The sequence below is a fragment of the Fringilla coelebs genome (assembly GCF_963513975.1).
Source record: "Fringilla coelebs genome assembly, chromosome: 3".
Taxonomy (NCBI): domain Eukaryota; kingdom Metazoa; phylum Chordata; class Aves; order Passeriformes; family Fringillidae; genus Fringilla; species Fringilla coelebs.
In genome coordinates this window covers 14,710,062-14,734,119 of record NC_140030.1, presented here as the reverse complement: position 1 = coordinate 14,734,119, position 24,058 = coordinate 14,710,062, and the positions used below count along the sequence as shown (strand labels likewise).

The 24,058-nt window shown below is 37.6% G+C and overlaps 1 protein-coding gene across 1 annotated transcript in view; it reads left to right on the top strand.

Moving 5' to 3' along the window:
* Positions 1-570: 570 nt before the first annotated feature.
* GREB1 (growth regulating estrogen receptor binding 1) overlaps positions 571-24,058 on the top strand; it is a 54,530-nt gene continuing 31,042 nt past the window's right edge. The window contains exons 1-15 of the mRNA XM_084203368.1: positions 571-933; positions 4,927-5,052; positions 5,628-5,804; positions 12,401-12,583; positions 12,866-13,009; positions 14,299-14,424; positions 16,343-16,465; positions 17,339-17,476; positions 17,644-17,829; positions 18,358-18,708; positions 19,399-19,527; positions 21,115-21,240; positions 21,700-21,897; positions 21,988-22,168; positions 23,681-23,873. Of these exons, the coding sequence (XP_084059494.1) occupies positions 777-933; positions 4,927-5,052; positions 5,628-5,804; positions 12,401-12,583; positions 12,866-13,009; positions 14,299-14,424; positions 16,343-16,465; positions 17,339-17,476; positions 17,644-17,829; positions 18,358-18,708; positions 19,399-19,527; positions 21,115-21,240; positions 21,700-21,897; positions 21,988-22,168; positions 23,681-23,873 (2,538 nt within the window). The 5' untranslated portion in view covers positions 571-776. The remainder of the gene's footprint in view (positions 934-4,926; positions 5,053-5,627; positions 5,805-12,400; positions 12,584-12,865; positions 13,010-14,298; positions 14,425-16,342; positions 16,466-17,338; positions 17,477-17,643; positions 17,830-18,357; positions 18,709-19,398; positions 19,528-21,114; positions 21,241-21,699; positions 21,898-21,987; positions 22,169-23,680; positions 23,874-24,058) is intronic.

The following is a 24,058-nucleotide window of genomic DNA, read 5'->3' as shown; positions in this document are numbered from 1 at the left end:
GAATAAATTACATGGTTTCACTAAAAGTAAAGTCCTAATAAATAAGTGAATGCAATATCAATGCATGTAGATGGATACTATTTCATTCAAAAAAAAAAAAAAGAAAAAAAAAAGAAAAGAAAAAAGCTGTTTTTTACAAGGAAAAATACTGTGAAAAGTAAAAGTTATATTTCACCATTTCTGGGTTACAGCACTGCTACACTATTTATGAGACAGCACCTCTGAAAGATATGTTCAACTGCTTTAGCCAGGTTCAGCCATGATGGTACACATGGCTGATAAAGATAAGTACACAAAACTGTGCTATTGCCCAGATCATTTTTTCTGCTCAAATCGCTTAAAATAGAAGGGCTTTTTAACAATGGATTGATGACTACTGAAAGTACATCTCCTCAATTGCTATATAAATCAAGGAATTACTTGAATCAGATTTCTAGTCACTTTTTCAAGAAGGTGCCAAAACTTGCTGCCTTTCTGCTGAATTAGAGAAAGCTGTTACTTTTAGATAACTTCCTGTAATTTACCAGCAGGATCTGCTCAGTGACTGCTGCAGTGTTCTTTGCCTTTCTTTGTGGACAATGAAGCATTTCTCTTTCATGAGAAATGTTGAGCCTGGCATCAGCATGCAGTGGTTGAGTTCTGAGTGAGGGCCTAAATTGTAATATCTATCTTTCTTTTCTTTTTTTTTTTTTTCTTCCCTCTTCCTGTCTCTTTTCCCCTTTTTTTTTTTTTTTTTTTTTTTTGTTTGTTTGTTTGTTTGTTTGTTTTTGGAGAAGATGGGAAATTCTTACGCTGGTCAGCTCAAGACAACGCGGTTTGAAGAAGTGTTGCATAATTCTATCGAGGCCTCTCTCCGCTCCAACAACTTAGTTCCCAGACCAGTCTTTTCTCAGTTGTATTTGGAAGCTGAACAGCAACTGTCATCACTGGAAGGTAGGAAAAAATGGAATTTCTATTTCTGTCAAAGGCAATTCTGCTATTTGCGCAGCCGTGGCTCAGCATGCACATTTAAAATTATAATACGGATAAACATAAGATTTTATTTGTTTTTTTTTAATGATCTGCAAATATCTATGTATTAGAATTGGATTAAAATAGAAAATGCGCTGTCTTTTATTTTGACAAAATTAAGCCACTTGCTCAGATTCATCTACACATATAAATTTAAGTTCTAGGAATTGTTCCGTTACATTTGTGAAAAGTCTTTGGAGATTTGGAACATAAATTTGCTATCCTATAATTTAGTATACACTGCTCAAAGTCACACAGTAAATGGTAGAAAACTCATAATAGATTTGTAAAACATGTATGCTAAGACTGATTTTCAATGTGCATAAATAAAATAAATATTTTTTAGCTTTTGAGAGGGTTTATAATTACTTCAGGCATAATATTTGTAGTTATTATGTGGTCGCAAAGCTAAAATTTAGGATGTGTACTCTCACAAACTCAGCACAAGTTGATATTTAACAAATAGGATTTCTCACTGAATTTGTGTGTGTGTTTACAGAAGCCTTCCTCAGTAATGTGGTTTAAATGAACTGTATGGATCTGGTAAACAAACTCATGATGCAGTTTGGTGTAACTTGTAGTGGTCTCATGGTTTACAGTGAGTTTACTGGTGTGTGCATAACTTTGGCATGGTGGTGTAAGGTTATGTTTAATAATTTGATTATTTAGTAATTTCTGTCAAGGGGATGGAGTTTTATGTCTTTTGTCCACATCTACTTTCCATGTCATACCTGCTGTTGCTACAGTGAGAGCTGCATAAAGGTCCACAGTAACACACACACAAAATCAGGCCAAGGAATAGTAACAGATAAAAGTATTTTGCACAGGTTAAAGTCTTTGCTATTGCCTCACAGTGACAGCTGTGAATATTTCTTGAAAAAAAAATCTGCTTACATATCATTAGTAATTTCCTCTTTTCTTCTTTTTTTTTGCTAACATAGGACAAAATAATGAATATACATTAATTGTTTAAATATATTTGCTGTTTATTCCCTGCACAAAGGGATCCTTCTATCAAACCCTTCCATAAGAATTTAATAAACTTCCATGGTAGCTGTGATGTCACAAAATTGATTATGACATCAGTTGTGAAAGATAGCACAGGAGCAGATGCATTGTTCAGGAACAAAAGTGCAATTTCTCACTTCTGTAGTTTCTTTCTTTCTTTCAAGACTTTCAAAGAACTTTGCAAACCTTGAGGGGCCGATTCTGTGTTCGTTGTAGTTAATGGAAACAGAATTGAAGTGTAATTAAAAGTCTCATAACAGCCTGGCAGAGAGCATTCCTTTCATGAAAGTTTCAGACGAGGGGAACTCTGCAGAGACCTATAATAGAGTGCCTCCTAGGTTGTTCCTAAGGTGGAAGAGGTCTTCAAGCTGCTCTTACATACTGCAGCCTTGTCAGAAATTGAATCTTCCACTTCTAGCTACATGAATCCCTATGTTCTGAGGGCCAGGAGGCACCTGAATCACAGAGACATCCTAGGGGGCTTGTGCAATGCTAATGAAACCCTTTACAGGTGGCAGCAGCTCATGCTTGAGTGCTTTCTCTTTTACTCTTTCCACTTTTGAACTGAAAATGCTGTAGGTCTCTTATTTCTTAGTCTCCACTTCCATTTTCCATTTCTTTCTTAAATCACGTACTATAGTTGAACAAACCTCACAGTTTACCTCTGTCCAAAAAGGCAATAAAACATCTCCTGTTCTGTTCTCTTCATCTATCCATACATTCCCATTTTCTCCCTTTTCATGAATTTTGCCATCTTTTGGATATTCCATTCTGCTAATTTGATACATAAACTCAGCAGAAACAAAAGAGGAAATTGGTCACCTTTTTTTCCTTAGTTGGATTTTTTGCTGCTTAGCAAGTAGGGATGGCTCAGCTAAGGCTCCATTAAATGTCAGAGCTGGCACAAAGCGGAAGGAAGGAAAAGGAAAGGAAGGAAAAGGAAAGGAAGGAAAAGGAAAGGAAGGAAAAGGAAAGGAAGGAAGGAAGGTTCATTCTTGTCTAGGAGCAAGGGGAAGGAGTGGAGAGAGGGATTCAGCCCTTTTGTGCTGCATTTGGATATTAGTCAAGGTTGTGTCATAACACATAACTTACCCTTTATTTAAATAGCATAGATGAGGAGTTTCACTTCTCCCTTCATTCAGTTGCAGCGTTTTTGTCTTTAGACCATGCCCTTAAAATATTTGTGTTTAGTGTTCTGTTATTAGTTGTGTGCACCAGGACTGGAGCTTTATGTTCAAAAATAAACATACCCTTCAAATCCTCTTCTAGATTGGACTGTACATCTTAATGACCTGGAGAGATAAATCTTCAGATTCCAGATTTACTTTCTCCTCCCCAGCTCTCATTTATCCCATAGTAGTTGTCTAGATGATTGTACAATAATTTATCAATAAAATAAAAGGATATTCTGAGGAAGGTCGTAGGAAAGAAAATAGAAATCCTTGATGATGTCCTATGGGATTCTGAGTACCTGATCAGAAGTCAATTGAAGCAAAGAGCGTATGTCCAGTTGATACTGGGCTTTGGAGGATGACTGCACTGCTTCACTATTTTTCTGTTTCAAGACTAAAACCTGGATCAACAGTGTAATTTCAGTGCCTAACTGCTCTTTTATTTGCCCAAGTACAAGCAGCTATTCAGCTTCTTGCTGGTCCTCAAGTACCTGCAGCCCTACATGACCTAATTTTGCCAGTGGAAGCTCTTGTTGTGTTTGCTGCAGGCATGTCTCTACAGACCTCTAGAAGCCTACAAGCCCAAGACACAAAACCCACTGGGTTCACTTAGTACTTTTGCACCGTCTCTCTTGTATGTAAAATGTTCCTCAGTCCTGTCTGTGGAAGTGTTTTCCCCATTTTCCTGTTAATTGCTCTCCTCTGCTTGCAACATTTATCCTGTTTGCCGAGAGTGGTTCTGAGCCATAAGAGGGGATGGAGCCGTTGGTCAGTATGGTCAGTTTTGCTGGAGCTGTTGTATCTTGCATGAAAAAGCCATTGTCCTTTAGGTGGAGATAAGGAAAGAGGCAGTTTCTAGTTGAAGGGGTGAAACACACAGCAATAAAGCCCTCTAAAAACACCTAACCCATTCTAAATATTGAAGCTTACATCGTGTATTTCTCTCCAGCATTCAGTACTGCCTCCATAATGCCTCCTGGACTAGCACAGTCCAAGCACAGGCTGGTGTGAATCATCTTCCTGAACATCTGCCTTTTTTTGACACTGTACAGGGAGTGTTGGTGCCTTACTTAGAGCTCTGGATTCTGGTAGGAGACAGACCGGCTGAGAATTAGGTGTTCTTGGGGTGGCATCGTCTGTGGTGAAACTAGTTTCTAGCAGGAACTGTTTTTTCACTGTCCTGTACAAAACCAAGGACATGGTCAATGCCTAATTAATAAATTCTGTACTTGGACTGCAGCCAGGACATTCTAAAGTGCCAAGAAATAATGACTTTGGGTTTTATTGGCCGTTAATGTTATAAACAAAGGATACAGTTACACTGTTTCGATCAGCAAGAGATCAAGCATTAGAAGCTTAGAAGCTAGTCCCCTAAAAATTGTGCACTTATCTTAAAATAATGTGATTTAAAAATTAATAAGTTAAAGCTTCTTTTTATTTGTACTTTAAGGTGTTTTACTTTCTCAGGTGCAGCTGAGTCATGTTTTTGAACTTCTTTTGCGCAGGAACTAACATCTTTATTTTCTTGGTGAAAGACATTCTATCATAAGCATAACTAGAAGTTGGAGCTTTAAGGAATAACAACTATCAAAAGCTGGCAACAGTAAAGTCATTGTCAAGAGAAGAGAATCCAGTTTGCTGCAATACTTTCTGTAACTGGGTCACCCTGTTCACTCACTGGTTTGTTGCCAGCATTTTCTGGTGTCCAAGTCATTTATGCTATGATAATTTGCAGCAGGCAGCAGAGCAGATAATGAGGAAGAAGAAGAAGAAGAGGAGGAAGAAGAAGGCTCAGAATCAAGTAGTCCTCCTGTTTCTTACCAGGTGAAGCCTCCCCCAGAAGGATGTTGCACTACTGATGGTAAGAGTACAAACTGTGCTGTCAGAAGCGTTTGGCCTACTGGAAAGGGTAGAATTTGGGCCATTTCTCCTATAATTTGTCAGAATGAGATAATCTGTATGATATAAAAATCCTAAAAATGTCAGTGTTCATTACCTGCCAGGTAAAGCTGGATGGCTCTCAGTTGCTCTTCCATTTGACAGGGTCTTTGTTCCGTGTCAGATGAGCATTTGTGTAGGAATACCTGGCACAAGGACAGAACTTCTGTTCTCTTAGGCAACATAGCCTTTAAATTGTCGAGTTTTCAGGCATAGCATTTGCTAAAATAAGTGTGATAATTCTTATTGCTTTATCACCACTCTTTCCTGTTTAAAGTGTATTAAGTGTAAAAAGTATTTGAAAACTCAGGAGAGGCTGGTGAAATGAACCAGATTTTGAGAACTATTTTCTCCCTTTTTGAATGTCTGACCTAAGTTAGAGGGTAAGACTTTGGCTTTCATTAAAAATATAGGAAGTCCTTTAACAAAGACAACTGTGAGCAGGAAACAAAAACATCTTGTCAACTTAAAATAAGTTGAATTGATTTTTTTTTCTAGGTTTCTGCCAGGCTGGTAAAGATTTGAGACTGGTTTCAATTTCTAATGAACATATTGAGGTGCCATCTGGATTTTTACTTGTGGGTGCAAAGTCACCAAATTTACCTGATCACCTGTTAGTGTGTGCTGTGGATAAAAGATTCCTGCCAGATGACAACGGGCGCAATGCCCTGCTGGGTAAGTGTCTGACTGCAGTAACTGGATTCTGCTGTGGCTTCAATTAATAGATAATTGTGTTTTTGGGTTCAGCAGATCTTATTTCTGTTCCACATCTACAGTAATGCTCACAGGCCATGCACAAGAAGATAACAAGTCAGAGCTGGCTGTGTTTGCTTTGGAAAGATACAGAGCAAGCCACTTCATTAGAGATGCTTCATCACCTTCTGTCCATCAGTGCAAGGCTAAAGTCATTATTTGTCTGGTGCATGTCCTAGTTGCTGGAACTGCACATCTGGTAACTGGACTGGTTGAACTGCTGCCTGTGTCTATTGTAGCTTTCCAGATATGGATGTGTACATACTGTAGGCCTGTCAAGTGGAAATTTCAGGCTCTTATATACATATAAACAGTTTAATGATAGTTTAGACCACAAAAAATAATGACCATTTCAATTTACCCCTTGGAGATAGGGATAATATTCTCTGCTGTGTTTGAACAATAGCCTGGGTTCTGTTCCTAACCAATGACTTCTTGCTATCATCATAATATAAATAAATATGAGTGATTGTAAGTTGAAATTTTTCCCATATGTGCAATCAGTTTCAACTGTGTGTTTGAAAAATACTCTTAGTAGGATGCTTCAATTTAATGTGTTTAATCTACTTAAAAGTTTAACTTCTGACATAAAAATAGATCCTTCTATCTATTTTTATTATAGTCTTTCTGATTGCCATTAACTTCATCCAAATCAAGCCAAATAGGGAAAATCTGCAATCATGTGTATTACTGAAATGAATATTAATGTTATTAAAGTGGAATATTTTTTATATTGGGAAAGGTGGTGCGTAATTGGAGGGGGAACTCATTTTGCAATCAGACACTCTCAGGTGGGTGTATATTGTTTTCAGACTTCACAAAAAAAATGATGCATCATATATTTGTGCACCAGTCTGAGCTTTGAAAAGCAAAAGGGAAAAATTTCCCAAAATTTTAAGAGGTTTCTTTAACAAACACTAAGGGACATGACATGAACTCAATTGTTATCTCAGTTTGAGCACCTCTTCAAGGCATTTGGGTTGACAGTGGAGTGTGAAGGTGCATAATGTGATCCTATGTACAGTAATTTCTTTTCCTATGCCATCTTGTAGAGTTGGATTGGTCACAGTGCATTTTACCAGTGATTGTAAAAGAATTAGGAGGGTTGTAAATCACCCACGTGTTGTCATTTTAAAGATAAAGACAGGAATGTTGTACCACTCAAGTCATTCAGTGCTAGCACTATTAACAGCTTAAGCTCCTTAGGCTGTTAGCAGAGAGGAAGTAGTGTATTTGTTAATTGTGTGCTAAAAGAGAACAGAAAAAGGCAACAGGAACATAATTGGGAGGGTTTTATGCTACTTGCATCCTCAGTTTGCTTTTTTAATACATTTTAGTTTCCTGAAACCATTTAAATGCTTATTTTTGACTGTTGTTATACACTTTAACCCCAGTTAACCATATTAGTTTGCAGAGAATTCTAGTAACTCTGTAGTATGACTTTAATGCGTTCTACAACAAGCTCAAATACAAAAGAGCTTACATGCTTTAAGATCTGAGGTCTTCATCTGGAACATGGAGATAAAATAATGTTCCTGGTCCCTAATCTAATGAAAAAAATATGTATCATAATACATAAATTATTTAAAAAATAATATTATACTAACATGAGGATAGTATACCGTTTGTACAATAGGTCATACTGTGGATAGAAATGATTGTTTGATTCAGATTTTCATATCCCAGTGCAAGTCAAATCAGTGGAAGTAAAATTAGAAGCTGACATGAGTAGTTTCATGGTTTTGAACACATAGTGGATAAAAACTAGACCCATCATTGCTCCAAATAATCTCTTAATGTAGCACAGTGATCCCTGTCTGGCAGTACATTTAAAGTGAAAACTTCCCATATGAAGAAGGGAAACAATTTAGTGTCTTGCTTTTCAAGAGCATAGAAGCCTTGCTTTTGGTATTCTGAGTTCTGTCAAACGTTGGCCTTTTGAAACAGCATGGAAAGTGGTCCCTTCAAGCCTTTGTAAGTTTAGAGGGAAATTGGATTGGATTCATCTTGAATTGAAATTAGCTGTCATGAGTCAGAGTATATATCCCACACTTTTAGTAAGGCTTGTTGGTGATACAGACAAAGGATTTGTAACCCTTCAGCCTCACTGTTTTTTTTTTTTTTAACCTAATTTCATGTTTTTCCTCTTAATAAACTGTATTTTTGTAAGGCAGCTGTTCCTCAGTACTGTTAACTTTTTTCAAAAGAGTTTATCTATTGAGAGAAGACACCAATGAGTTACCCAATAGTTTCCTGGTTTCTTATGGTCTGCTGCATGTGTTTGTGAAGCTGCCTGTGGATTGTACAAAAAGACCAGAAGAAAGCAGGAAATGTGTCAGTAGTTTCAGGGCCAGATTTTACTTTAGATCTTGTTCCCATTTGGGGCTGTTGATATTCCTCTGGGGCATCTGCCATTTTATTGATAATGCTACCAAATTGTCCCACCATCCAGGCAGCTGTGCTTGTGATTTGAAAGTCATTTCTGTGGGAGGTTGTTTTGTTTTGTTTTTTAGTTTTTACAATTGATATATTCCATAGGAAGAAATCCTCAGCAGTTTCTGGAAAGGCTATATTTTTGATAAGGAAAATATCTCTAGGCATGTTGCTCATCTGGTTCTGTTAATCGTGTTAGATCACAGGTTTAACTGCTTTGCAAAACAGATGCAGGTTTTTGCCTTTAGGAAGCTGTTTCTTGCGTTTTATACAGTCTAAAGGAATGCTTAGAAGGAGGAAGTGATCTGTGATAGTGAGATATTTATTATTTCCTAATTAAAGCAGCAAACATGTATCACCCCAAAGGTATTTTTTTCTCTTGGTGTTTTTTTTTTTTTCTTGTTCTCGCTATGCAGGGGTGTCTCTTACGATAAACAAAGCAACTATTCACCCACCATTTCCCAAAAGACCAAACAGCTGCCTACTTTCCTATCAGGGAACAAGAAATCCTTTTTTTTTTTCCTGTGGGCCCCTAAGGTCAGAATGACAGAGGAAAAGATTAGTTTGCTTGCATTGTAAGCTGTATGTAAGATGAAAACATTGTAGTATAAAATACTGCAACTGCTTCTTATAAATATGTAATGATCTGTTGGGCTTTTGTAGCAGTACTGAGTTTCCATACAATGGAGCTCTCTGCCTTGACCATATTGATTTTATTCGTTTCTTAAACTTAGGACTTCAGTCTTCAAATGGAGTGGTACTGAGTAGGTGGGGAAATCATGGAGCACTGTCAGTGTTTGAGTGCCTTTTTCTGTGAGTAGAACAGAAAAGAAGGAGTACTTGTGGTGAAAAGTTGAAAATACAATCATTCTTTGTTTAAGCAAGCTGCAAACTTTCCACCAAACTATTACTGTTAATTAAAAGCCTGTTATTCAATTAAAAGAAAAACAGGAAGAAAATTTTCTGCTACTTTATGAAAGATTTGACTATGAAGTATCAAGTGGATGTCCTTCCATTCTGAACTCCTCTCTTTATCCCTACACAAGCTTAATGTTGATCCAAAGGAACCATTTTGTCAGCGAGGAGACAGGTCAGGTTTCATAACCTTTTGGTCCAAGGTCCTTCTTCAGAGCACAAGGTCCCTGCTGTGGAAGAGCTTTTTAAATTATGGACAATTGATTATTGTGATGTGAGCAAATTCAAGCAAATGCATATGACAAATCACAGATGCAATCAAACACCTTCTGATTAAACAAACTTCAGAGGGGAACAGCCTTCAGTCACAACTGAGCTGAGCTCAGGATGAACCAATGACCGAAAGGTGAAAGGCTTTTAGCCCCTAAACTCCAGGCATTGATTTCTAATTCTCTTGTGAAATCAATCCCATGACATAGATATATTGGGTCACCTTATGGCTGACCCAAGTCCCCTGACCTTTGTGCTCTCTATAATGTATGGAAGAATATTTAATGCAGCTTGTTTATGAAACAAGCTGTCCCCTCTGTCAGCTGCTGCCTTGGGCATCCAGAGGAGGATGGTGAAATGTTTGGGTTCTCAGTGTTACTCAATCTGCCACACAAAATGTTCTGAGCAGGGGTGGCAGAGCCCTGCAATGAGAAAAGACTGAACAGTATTTTATTGCACTGGAACTATAAGAGCACGCTGTGTTCTATCTGTGGTTTCAGAGCTGAGCTGCATTAGTGAAGCAATGGCTGTCACCAAAGAGTGTCAGTCAGAGGGAATAGATGGAAAAGGATGTTGGCAAGAGCTTGCAAGAAAGGACTGAGTCACACTCAGAGGGGCTGGAGAAACTAGATGTGGAAGATGATAATTTAACTTAAAGGAAAATTAAAAAATAAACTTATAAAATGTCCTCCAAGGGCTTTTCAAAACAAGAGGACAATTTAGCTCTTTTTACTCCTCACTAGCCTCACCTTATGCTACATAGAGTGTAAAGTAATTTCCCAGTGTATAGTGCAGAGTTAAGAATAGGTGATAAGGGCAAAAGGTTTTTTTCAGGTAAAAATTATTGCTAAATCAGGTTTGGGCAGATGGAATTTACAGAAGTGATCTGAAAATCTGAAGTCCAAATGACAAGATTTTGTGTCTGCTGTCCAACTTGGATTGAACAAATACTTCAACATATGGCTTTGTCAAGTTGCTTTGTCAAGACACTCCCAGCAAAATGATAAAACCTAAAAAGTGTACTTTTGGAAAAAAAAGAGCAAATTCGAAAACATGTGTGGTCTTGTAGGTGGCAACCAGGCAAAAATTGCAGTGCTGCTGCTGTGATGCTCTGTGTGCTGCCAAATAGATGGGAAGTTTTCATTTGACAGCAAAAGCATTTTTGATGATTTCTTAATCAGCATAAAATGCATGGAAACTCTACTGCTTTTGCCACATCCGTTCTAATTTTGTTTCCTTTTGTTGTTGCTTTAATTGCAGCTACTCAAGGCTCTGTGATGTTAGACAGATGCTTTTGTGCTGACTGATATAACACAGAGGATTCTGCAGAGTCATGACTAGTCCTGATTTTATGAGTCACAATGACTTTTATCATCCTACTGACTAGGATCAGAGAGATAATAGGCAGCTTTCAATGGTTGTTAGCCACTTGTTCCCATGGATACCAGACCAATCTCCTCATCAACTTTAGTTTTTAATAAATTCTTCTGAACCTTTTGAAAACTAATGAAAGTGCTCAGGTTGAAAACCAAGCAACAGGTGTTTACAGAGAGTTATGTTTCAGTGCTTGTACTTTACAGAAAGAAAAAAAGCATTGACCATTAGTTTGTAAATTTAATTTGTCTGAGATATGTGATGGAAATAATAAATTTCATAAATGTCTCTTAATTTAATTTACCATATTATTGATCCAGTTTATTCCAGTTTTTTCTTTTCAATAGTATTGCCCACCTTACATGTAATAAATTTTCTTTATTTTTATCATGTTTCAATTCACTGAATACACCCTTTTCATTTCAATTCCTGTTATTACACATAAAAATGTACATTACATATGAATAAAATTAAGGGAAAGGCCATACTTCAGGTCATGTGTAGAGAACAGAGAGAAAATTTCCATGGGGAAGATTATCTTTTAATTGCTCAGTATAGGATGATAATAATAATAAGTATTTTCAGGTAGTTGCATTAGTCTGATGAAGATGAAAATGTCTTAAGAAATACTTTGTAAAATGGACAAAAGAAAGAAGAACCTTAAGGCAGCTGTGTGAGCAGTGCCCTTTATTTACGATGCTAATGACATCAGCACATGAGCCCCTTGCTGAGGCCCAGGCTGTGCATCTCAGAATGAGAGGAAATGGCAGGATCCCTGGAAATGCCCCATCAAGCCTGAGTACAAAAAGCTTTACTGGGAAGGACGGTGTCTCTGTTGTGTCTATAAAGTTGCAGACACTTTGTTCCTGTAATCATAAATAGTTTCAGCTGCTGTGAAGTGCTGACACAGTCCAGCCATGATTTGACAAAGCTATTTTAAATTAATAGCCCAGGAATGCTTTAGAATTTTCTCTTCTCTAAAATAGTGTCTGTAGCAGGACCTTGGTACTTAAATGTGTTTCGATCTATCTAAATATAGTAGGTTAAATATACTTAATTTCTTGAGACTTAATTGCATGTTTCATTGAATTGAGTGAAGTGAAATTCATGAAATTGAATGATGTCAATGAAAACTGAAAGAGAAGTGAAGCATGTACGTGCTGTGGTGATGAATAGGGCTGGGGTTAAGCAATTGACTCAGTGCTCTTCAGTCAGAAACTTCACAGATAGGTAATAAATAGGAATTGTGATATCTTTCTATGGGAGAAAATGAAAAATATGGTCCATTTTATTTGTTTTTTAAATGTGGGGCTGTGTTTTTGCAGTCTGTTACCCGAAGTGCAATATGGTTTCTGTACAAAGTGTAAATACTATTTTTGAGGAAAATGGTAAAAAAAATTTCCCTCTGTGGAAAAAAACCCAACCAAACCGAAATACAGCCTTTCCTCTGGTAAGAGTCATGTTTGAATGTTATTAATAGTGACCCATCTATCTCATTGGATTATGTGTATTGTTTATTTTATCAGGCTTCTCTGGCAATTGTGTTGGCTGCGGCAAGAAGGGTTTCTGCTACTTTACAGAATTCTCAAATCACATTAATCTTAAACTGACCACTCAGCCCAAGAAACAGAAACACTTAAAGTATTATCTGGTCAGGAATGCACAGGGAGCTCTGACCAAAGGATCTGTAATCTGCTGGAAAGGGGCAGGTAAGATAATGAAGCTGTCTTCCTGGAGCTCTGGTTTTCATCATCCAAGCTTAACTATCACAGGGTCTGGCATCTGTGTAAAGCCTAAGAGAGATCCTTTGAAAGACTCTCTAAAGCCAGGTGACTGCTGGAGCAGCTGTAAAAGCCATTGTCTGACCTAATATGAGACTGGCATGTCTGAAGGCATTGGTTCCTTCGTTCCAAGTGCTGCAGCCTCTAAGCAATTCATGTGTGAAATTATCAGAAAGATAAAGAAAGTTCTTTTATTTTTTTTTGGTTAAGAGTTCAGAGGCCGGCAGTCTTCAACCAGTACCTGCTCAAGCACCTTGTTCCAACTGCCAGAAAGCTCAGGCCTCTCAGGAAGCACCTCCAGTGAGCCTCTCCCACCTGCAAATCCCAGTGCTCCAGCTGGGACTCAGCCAACAGGTACCTTTTGGAAGGAAAACACACTGGGGTTCCACTGCCACTTAACTCTTCTGTGCTTGTGTATTTGGGTACTTGTACTTGTGTGAAAGCAAAGACAAACAAACAAGTAAGCACATTGCCTAATCAAACAAGTTGAATAGAATTAGAGATCTATTACGAACAAAGAAAGCAATTGTACTTTGAAGGCTTCTCACTGTCCATTTTCTCACATCAGGTTCATGTATAAAAGGTTGGCAAATAGTGAGTAGGTGTTCTGCAGCTTGCTCACAGTTGAACCAAACCAGAATGTTTTAAAAAGGCTTTATGTCTGAAGTGTTTTTCCAGCTGTCACTTGTCTGGTCACAGATGACCACTGTTACAGTATCCAGGGTAATTTTAGCTTTTTTTGTCTGATCCAGTCTATTTTATGCTATGACTAGAATCCTTTTCAAAATAGACAGTATATGGGCATCAGCTTAAAAGCTTGTGAATTTTTTCTTCTGCTGAGAAAAGTGACTTTAATAGTAAAAAACAAACTAATGGTCAGTATCTGTAACTTTCTTTGTATTAAAAATTCTTGTTGTGACCTTTGCTTTTCCATTAACTTGACATAAATGAAAGGTGAGAGATGACAGAGACTAGAGTGATCTCTCTGAGCTTCTTCATAATAAAAGCAGCTCTTTAGTGTCTTGTGACTATTACAGGTTTTTCCTGGGTTTTTACACAGGGGAGGGGAGCTGGGCTGAAGCACTTCTGTAGTGGTTATATTCTGTATACTCTCTGTGTGTGATAGAAGCCTGTTAAATAGTCATGATCAGGAATACTAGTGCCCTTCCAGAACAAATCACCAATCTCTTTATGAGAACAGATTGCCTTTTTTTCCTCAGATATTACAAAAAAGCTACATTAATTACAAAAATATTAGCCTTGAGAACACCTCCTGTGGTTTTTGGTTTTTTTTTTTTTTTTTTTATGCAGCATAGTTCAAAAAATCTTAGACTGGGATGGAGGCTTAGTGAATCTTAAACAGCTCTCTTTTGCCTAGCTCTTGAGTAAACTTTATGTAAGAGCCAGGGTCATGCAAAGAAGCTACAGCTTCTGACATATGCATTTAATTGAAGAATCAGATTTTGCTCAGGCGCTTAATTGGGAGTAGAAGATCAGAAGTGGATTGTTTCATTCAGCATTGTACTCACTCTTGAACAGATCCCAAAGGTTCCATTAGAACAAATGATGAAATGATTGGTTTATTGTATCAGCTGAGGATTTTGACCCAGAAATGTTTAATGTGAACACTTTTTTCTTGTCAGCTGCAGCCGTAGATCACATCCCTTCAACAGCTGCATTCAGCTCAGCAGTTTATAATGGCAAGGAATCACCTAAACAACAGTTAATGAAAAATAACCTGTCTGCTCTGACAAGACCTTCAGTGTTAGGTATCTGTATGGATTTGTTGTTTAATAACCTTAAACTCTGTGTGTATAGCAGAAGCATTGAACAAATTATGTCATGATTGTAATTTCCTGAAGGAATAGAAATTACCATTCCCTTCCAAGTCCTTTCTGACCACAATACCATTTTCTGTATTAATTTCCAGGAAAAAAAATTCTTTAGATGTTTCATCCACAGTTTTGTTACAGTTCATAATATTAGCTGGAAGTTTTTCTTCATATTTACAGTTCATTAATTTAATAGAGACACAGACCAGATTCTGAATCCAGGTTCTTAAGGAATGTGTCAGTTTGCATAGATTACACCAACAGATTTTGTGAAGGGAATTAAGAAATATTTATAAGGAATCACTCATAGGATCATTCCTATTGCAGTTCCTATTGAACTGTTGCAGTTCGCCTTGAGATGCAGAGCTAGACTTTGGCAGCTGGCTCCAATATCAATAAGCTGTCCTCACTGTAGCATTATTATCATGATTTTTGTTAATTGTTTTCTGTCACAAACTGTGTCACTGGCTTGTTTAAGGAAGAAAATTAGGTTTCACTATGGCTAGAGATGAACTATAGCTCTATTTTAGGATAAGTCTTCCCAAATTTCCCTCCTGGCATCACAGACAAATTCTCCTTCTCCGCCCATTCAGGCTCTTAATCTCTTTTTTCCGTGCAGCAGCACATTATTGCTAATTCATTTCAGAAGGATTAATTTCACATATCACCATACCTGCACGAAATAGCGCAGCACGGTCAAATAAAAAATCCTTTGTGTTCCTCTAAGTATCTTGTGACTTTGTCCCAGGCAATGCCAGGAAATAAAGTGAAAGGATGAGCAGTAAAATGGCCAAAGGCTGCCCTCACGTGGCAAAAGTGTAAGGGACAAAGTCACTGGAAATCTGTGTCTGAGGGTCTGCAAGGGAACAGTCTTCTAGATCTGAAGGCCTCAGCGGTATCTTTAATTTTAATAAATAAAATTAAACAATTTTCTCAAAATTAAACCCACACTTTTTATATTAAATTCTTATGTTGCCTTGCATTTTATGTGGGACTAACTATTCTACCAGGAGGTACAGCCTTGGCAGGGTGAAGCAGTGTTATGACCTCGGTGTAGTCATGTCCAGAAACAGAAATAGCTCAATCCTGTGAGTTTCTGAACAATTCCTGGAGGACCATTGACTCGCAATAATTGGAAATACTTCATGTTAGTGGAGGCTCCTCATTCTAGGAGTTTGCAGGAGTGCACAAGGAGACACAAGAAAATAATGAAAGAAAATTAAAGAAGTTAGTCATCAGGATCTCCTAGAGAAACTGTGAGAAAATTGCTTTCACAGAAAAAAAAAAATTGAAGCTATTCATCAGTAGGAGGAAGGTGTAGAAGTAGTTTGATAGGAGTTAATATGGAATAGCATAAAACCAAAGATGGAATCAGCAAGAAGTGGCAAAAATCCTGTAAATGAGGAAATTGTTGAAAAGAACTCAGATGTTTGTTACTATTACTCTGAAACCCTAGGGAATATTATTTTTCAGTAAGTTACATGTAACATTGTGTCATGTGTTCAGAAATAAAAATAAAATCCCCACAGTCTTGACTTCAAAATCTTAATACTTTTAAGGATTCTTAGTCTATCTCTTACTGTACTTATACTGTATTTTTCTTATAGAGAGAAAGCATTGGTATAAGATAAGGAAAATCTGGATAACTAGGAGTTCTCTGCACCAGAAATTTCCAAGAAATTTAAACAGGACACAACAAAGTAAAATAAACCACACAAAATTATTATATTCATAGACTTGACCATTTCTACTACCATACTCGTTGAGCAGGCTACATTCAGTCTATCAAAATATACTGAATTACCATGCACAAACCTGTATACATTTTATTCTAATATTTCTCTGAAACATTTAGGCACATTAACAAATTCAGGGCCTCCAAAAAAGCGCCATAAAGGTTGGTCACCAGAATCTCCATCATCCACTGAAACTTGGAACTTGCAGCTCAATCCACAGGCTTCAAACAGAATTAAAAATGGTAAGCTATATCCAAAGTAATGATTTTTTCTCATGATTCAGAAAATAATGGGGGGAAAGAGGCATTATTTTAAAGACACATGCAGATTCATACAAAGGATTTCTCTGTGCTCACTTTGCTGCTTTATTTCCATTGATTTTGAGGTTCTGAGCCTAACTCTCCTTAGCTTCCAGTCACCAAGTCATTAACAAATACCAACAGATACCTGGGTCCATTTTTAGACACCAAAACGCCTTTGGAATATTAAAATTAGTGTAATAACTTAGGACCATGATAGCAGTACTGCTCATTGTTTCAATTATTTGTCATAACATTCGTGGCACTTGGATTTTATAGCCTAGATACAGACAAGAGTGTCATGCAGTGAAATAAGCCCAGTTTCCCCAAAATATTTTCTTCTAATGTACTATTTTTATATTAAAATTACCATAAAAAAATTATGCCTGAGCAAACATTGAATCTTGGTTTTTTCTTTCTTCCTATAGCAATAAAAACTGTTTAGAATGAGTGAAACTAAATATATCACATAGAACTCACAAATCATAACTACATGTGTAATCACAGCTATGCAATATCACATAGGTCTCTCTATTTCTGCATTCCTACCTGGAACTGTTTATTTATAAATGTTTATTTATAAACATTTCAGAATCTTTAGATGCATATGTGCAATGTTGCAGTGACATAATTAGTCCTCCAAGACGCTGAGCATAATAGTGTGGGTTGTAGTAACAGGTCATGAGCTGTTTGATGGAGCCACAAAAAGCAGTTAATACTGATACCAAATGTGGGTGTGAGATGATGCTGAATAACTTCTCTTTGAGAAAATCATTACCAGACCTAATTCCAGTAATAATATGTCTAAAATCTCAGATGGAGGAAGCCTGTCATCTTTACCACATTCTGCTTTGGCGGGACCAGCCTCCTCTCCAATGGTGGGCTCGGGAGAACCAGTCTCAGTTCCTGACAACTTGCTGAAAATCTGTAAAGCAAAACCAGTTATTTTTAAAGGTAAACCCCCCCAACCCCAAATAAGGCCTCTATTTTTTGCAAGAGATGTAAAGATATATCCCACTCCTAAACACTGTCCATTTCAAGAGGGTGACTACTAAAACTGTTTAATGCACATATGAAAAATGACAAAATTAATGTGATGTGTACATACATTTATTTTGTAGGTCATGGAAACTTCCCATATCTCTGTGGGAACATTAATGATGTGATAGTGAGTCCTTTGCTATACACCTGTTACAGAAATTCACAGTCTTTATCTAGAGCATATGAACAATATGGTGCAACCACAATACAGCCTATTTCTGAGGAAATGCAGCTGTTGCTGACTGTCTACTACCTTGTTCAACTAGGTAAGATTGTTCCACATCCAGATAGACTACCTTGAATGTATTACATGCAGGCAAATGAGAAGGGGAATATTAGGGCAGTACTAAATATGAGTCTTTGATAATATGATATTAAATTATTTTTTCATTCACGGTTATGGAACAAAAAGAAGTGACTATGTTTTGAAGGCCAGACAGATTGAGTTATAAACATACAATGTTCATTTTCTGCATCTGGGACCTCAGCAATGAAAATTTAAGGAAAAGAGCTGTAATTCAGTGTTCTTGCAGACAATCTGTGGTTTAACATTATGCTGAGACAGGCAGCACTCAACCTCTTAAATATTTCTATTTACTGGTACTCAGGTTCAGATTCGGGCCGCTTTATCTGAGTATCACAAAGGCATTTCAAAATGAAAAATTTGCTTTTCCTCTACTAAAGGCAACAGTCATGCATGAAGAAATCTAAAGCATAGTTTAAAAAAAAAAGTTTTTAATTCAACAGTTTTGTTTAATTGTTTCATAATATTTCCCTCCCATTTTTTTGTTTAGCTGCAGACCAGGTCCCTTTGATTGAGGATTTGGAGCAGATATTCATGCGCTCCTGGCGGGAGTCCCACCTGTGTGAGATCCGTCAGTACCAGCAGGCTGTTCCCCAGCCCTTCCCCCAGGTGCCCAGCCAGATCACCCCGGTGACCTCGGCCCAGCTGCCCTGGCTGGCAGGGCTGGCAGCCAGCTCCTGTAATGACAGTGTCCATATCATTGAGTGCAGCTACTCCCTGGCAGAAGGGCTTTCAGAAATGTTTAAGCTCCTCATGGAAGGAAAATTAACAAAGACAAACTATGTGGTGATCATATGTGCCAGCAGGAACCGAGCCATTGACTCCTGCATTGTGATAACAGGTAATATCCCAAGGATGTATCTCCTGGCAAACCAGAGCTGTTCATGCTGTGAGGGCTTTGGTTGGAGCTCCAGTAAGTTGCCTCACAAAGCTGAGCTTTGGCCAACCAGTACTGGGCTTTGATGAAGCCAAGCTGACCCTGCACAGTTGGGTCTCTCCCCAGCAAACCACCTTCTGCCTGCATGGCCCATTTTCTCACCAAAGCATCTCAGCCAACAAGGCTGCAAACAAGAAATAGTGAGTTACAGCACACACAGTGCATAAAGGACTCCTGCTCTGTGCAACTGGGATATTACTGCAGGGAACCTTTCCTTAGCTTCTAAAAGATGGTCTTTCAATGGCATTCCCTTCAACAACCTGCTCACAGTTAAATAAATTATCTGAATGGCCATTCAAAGATTCATTGTGATTGTAGGATAATTGGCAATTCCTTTCAATATTATATGGTCTTTTTATATCCTGTATCAACAAATACTTTCCAAACTGGGAATGAAATAGAAAGAATTGTAAAACATGAATCTATTTTACATGTGTCTGGTGAATATATGTGTTAGAGACATAAAAGACTCATCTCTGCCATTTTTGTATGCATGGTATTCATTTAGTTGTAGAGTATTTTTATTATGACTTAGGAGAACATTCTTAACTTCAGTTTGAAGAGTTTGCAAAATTTTTTTTTTTTGTCTTTTAGGAAAGTATCAGGCAAGAGTTCTGTCTGAGAGCATGCTCAGTCCTTCAGACTATCAAAAAGAAGTTAACTATCAGCTGGTCACAGGGAAGGTGGAAACTCTGGGGTCCTTCTTTAGCACACTCTGCCCAGGTACCTAACAGATTGTAAAGAGTTGTTTCCAAATCTCTGAAACTTCTAAGTCTGGGAAAACACCTGTGCTCATTTCCTTACCAGAAGGAAGACACTATTAGAAATACATGAAAAATGCAGGACAAAGTTGTGAAAGTACAGTTGAATTGAAATTCCTCCTAAAAGCATCAGTTTCTAAAATCCATTGGTTTCATAAAAATAGGCCAGCAAACAGCTGAACATATTATTCTTAGCTATGCAAATCCATCCTTACATTACATAAGTCCATATGCATATGAATGTATAAGTTCTTTTGCCCTAAGCATTTGGAACAGAATAGATCAGAGCTATTTTATGAAAGGTGAGATTTGCCCCTCCAACATACCATACTTTAAACTTGATTGTGATGCCTGGGACAGAGAGGAAAATTGCAGAGAGACTGGACCATTTTTTAAGTGAGGACAGGATTATCTGGAGATAGATCAGGCTTTGTGGAAAGTTAAATCACAACTAGGGCAAATGCAGCATATTTGTCAGGATTAATGGGATGTCACAGTCCTCTTTGCCATTCACATCATGTTGGTAAATAGATCACAAGAACCCTTCTGAATGTGTCATGATATTTGAGTGGTCACTTAAGGGAATCTCATTTTCCTTAAATCATCTTGTAGTTATGTATTGTTTCTCTTAGTATCTTCAAAGTATGGTTCTCAAAAGCAGAGAACCATAGAGAGTCACAGAGAGTCACAGAGGTCTCTGCAGTTGCTATTGTTTAGCAACATTATTGTTTAGTTGTTATTGTTTAGCTGTTGTGTAGCAGAACAAGTAAATGGGCATCCTAAAAATAGTTGCCACCCATATTCACTGGACTGCTCTGCACAGGACAGGCCCTGCCTTTCTGAGCTCACTGCTGACATGCTCAAACATCTTTTCAGCTGCTGAGAAAATACTAATGCCTGGGTCAGGCATATTGTACTCTCTGCATAGCTTTCATCTCTAAGTAGGGCCCCTGCTCTATAGAAATGGGTATGTTTGCAGATATTCAATACTTCAATAAAATATACCTTGCTTGCTCCAGCATTGACTCATGTTTTTATTTTGGCTGTATTAGAAATTATTTTTCTTTCTGTCTCTCAAAAATGTTAGAGTTTTAAAAATGTTTATCAGATGTTTCCCAACTTTCCTGTAATCCTTGTTAATGAACAGTATGGATCCATGGTCTGAACATAAACTAAGCCACTTTCATGTCATTGTTGTTGCTGGTTTACATCAGGGCCTTGAGGTTAGTTTTCTACCACATTCCATAAATGTCCTAGCTGGTCTGTAGAGATGGTTTGTCATTCTCTGGTCTGGTTTTCATTTTACTAGTGATACTCTGTAAAAGAGATACAATAGAAAATAACAACAGGGTTCCTGTATAAAACAGCCAATAAGCCAAGGGAAGGATAGCTAGCAAATATATATATATATATATATATATATATATATATATATATATATATATATATATATATATAAAAAGTTTTTAGGATCTACAAAATAAAATCAATATGAAATGCAGCTCTTATTAACATGGATGTTTATTCCATTATCCCTTCCATTTGACAGAGGGTGACATTGATCTTCTGCTGGAAAAATTTTATCAAGAAAACCAAGGGCACATCTCTTCATCACTTTCTGCTTCAGCGAATAAACCAACAGCAGTGAATGGAGCTGGAACAGCTGTGTGTACAAGTAAGTAAGGAGGATGTTCTAAAGAAGTAACAGAGTAGGGCACTGGACACCAAGTTCTGGGTGCATAGTGAGATCCCTCTGGGCAGAGCCCAGAAGGCAAAGGTCCTGAGCCAAACTGCAACTCATGGCTTGGAATATTCAGATTTACACTGATGGATGTTCTGCTTCATTCCACGGGTATTACAGTGTTTGAAGCTGTAGGTTGTACTTCTCTGGTAACAGAATGCTATTGTTCAAATTTACTTTCAGGTCTCAGACACTCTACAGGACCAATAAGTCCAAATGCAGAAAGATTTCTTTGCAAAAGATTTCTATTCGCTATGGATTTTCATAAATAAACTTCTGTAAATAAGCAAAATACTTGAAAGAGTAGATCAGTTATTCTTTGCCAGACTCTTAACATTTTACATTAGATTAGACTTTGGGCATATATCTAAACAGAATTTTGCCTTTTTCCAGGTTATGAGATTGAACGACATCAAATTCGTCCGTTCCAGCTAGCAGTGGCTCAGAAATTGCTGTCTCATATTTGCTCAATTGCTGACTCCAGCACTCAAAATCTTGATTTGGGTTCCTTCGAGAAAATTGATTTCTTGATTTGTGTTCCACCCTCCGAAGTGACTTACCAACAGACTTTGTTTCATCTCTGGCACTCAGGTGCTCATTAGTTAGCTTTATTTTAGATTTACACAACATTCTTAGATGTATTCATATCCAGAAATACTGACACTTGTTCTGTTCTCTTAGGTATATTGTTAGAACTTGGATTAGAAAAGGAACACCTTACAAAGCAGAGAGTGGAACAGTATGTTATGAAACTAGATGCAGAAGCCCAAATTAAATTCAAAATCTTTTTACAAAACTCCATGCAGAATCCACACACACTGTTTGTCCTAATCCATGATCACGCACACTGGGATCTAATGAGGTAAGAAAACTGTAACTTGTTTTTAGAGAAATTAGTATTATCTGCATTATCTCTCAGGATTAGTTTTCACATTAATCCCTTCCTTCATCTTTGTTTGCATCTTTCTGCTAAGTCTGTTTCCCCATGCATTGAATAAATATGTTTTAAGGTCCTTCATGATTTATTCTTACCCTGCTTATTATATTGCGCCTCAGTGGAACATTTCAGCTTTTTTTTGCTCCCCATTCTTATCTACTTTCAGCCACAGCTATTGTTTTTTTAGCTGTTTGTCCTTTGTTCAGGGGAAAGCTTCCTGTGAAAGTACACAGAGCTTCTCATTCTCTGTTATTGTTCTCTGGGCTGTAAAATTTGCAAAACCTCAACCCAGTCAGTAGAAAGCTAGTGAGCCAACACTGCTGCCTATTTTTTAAACTGACTGGAAGTTTTGCAGTTCTTTTCTATCCAAAATCACTGATTTGTAAGAATTGAAAGTTTCTGTGGATTCTCAGTGATGCCAGGTAGAGTTCTGAGGGAAAGAGAGAGGTTCCTGTCCAGTGTTTACCAAGTTCCCCATCAGCTCACTCACATAATTCATTGCTTCCCTCCTCCCTCACAGAGCTCTGTTTCCATAGATTCTTAACAACCTGCCTGCTGAGAAGTGGGGCTGCTTTTGCTATCTGGTTCTGAGGCTCTTGGTGAGGTTGGAAAACATTCTGAACTCCAGAAACACCAACACATTCCAACTTTGGGATCGTGGTAGTGTTTCTGAAACCAAACACTGGGATCTTGCTTGTGAATGAAGTGAGGTCTTGTCTTTTACACTGGTTAACAATGATGACTTTCAATGAAACTGGGGGTTTCCTGTTCAGCTCCCCTGTCTTAGGAACTGACATGGACTTTTACAGCTGTCCCAGCCTTTGAGGCATTTATTCATTTATTCCTTGAGTGGTAGGGAAGTACCTATGTTGCTACTTAACTCTGTTTTATATCTAATAAAGATACATAGGCAGGTTAAATGCCAAAAATTAAATAGCATGAATTTGGACTGAAATTTTGCACAGGAGCAAGGAATTGACTGTCTGAATTCTGTGATACTGTGATTTGCTCAAAAAAAACCCGATTCTTCTTTTTTTTCTCTTTTTCTATCATCCTGACTTATCATCTGTACCTTTCTATTTTGATTCTTTTAGGTTAGAACTATCCTTTGTTAAGGGCAGCACTAACAATCTGACCAAAGCAACTACAGAACTATGTGTCTATTGGTAACTTCCACATTAGCTTCCTTTCCTACTTTATCTCTCATATTCTGGCAAGGGATTGGTGATTTGCTAGTTACAGAGCTTATCAGACTCAAAGAAATTTTTACTTACAGCGAAATAATTTGCATTTTCTTCTCTGCAACAATTTCAGGGTAAAAGAAGAGTCCTAAATTCCTTTAACTTTGATTTCACGTACAGGTTTAAGCTGCTCCACTGATACAAGTATTCCCTTTTGCTGATCACTTTGGAGAGTTTTGGGTTTCTTTTTTTGCAGTGCTATGCACAGCCTTTATCCTCAAACAGAACTGTCAACAGGACTTGTTGATAGACTGTTGAACTGCAGGGAGGTGAAAGAGGCACCAAATATTGTGACCCTCCATGTGACTTCCTTCCCCTACGCGCTGCAGACACAGCATACTCATATCAGCCCTTACAATGAGATCCACTGGCCTTCTTCATACAGCAATGTAAGATGGATGCTTTGAGGTGCTTTTCTGAGCTTTTCATAAGTTATTTTCCATTTATGTACTTGATAAAACAGTGAAGTCCCCATGATTTTTGTAAACAAGAGTGAAGTTTGCATGACATCCTGTTCAGTCTGTGGCAAGTTCATTTTTCCTTTTCTTACCCTTTCTAGCTTTCTTTTTCTTTA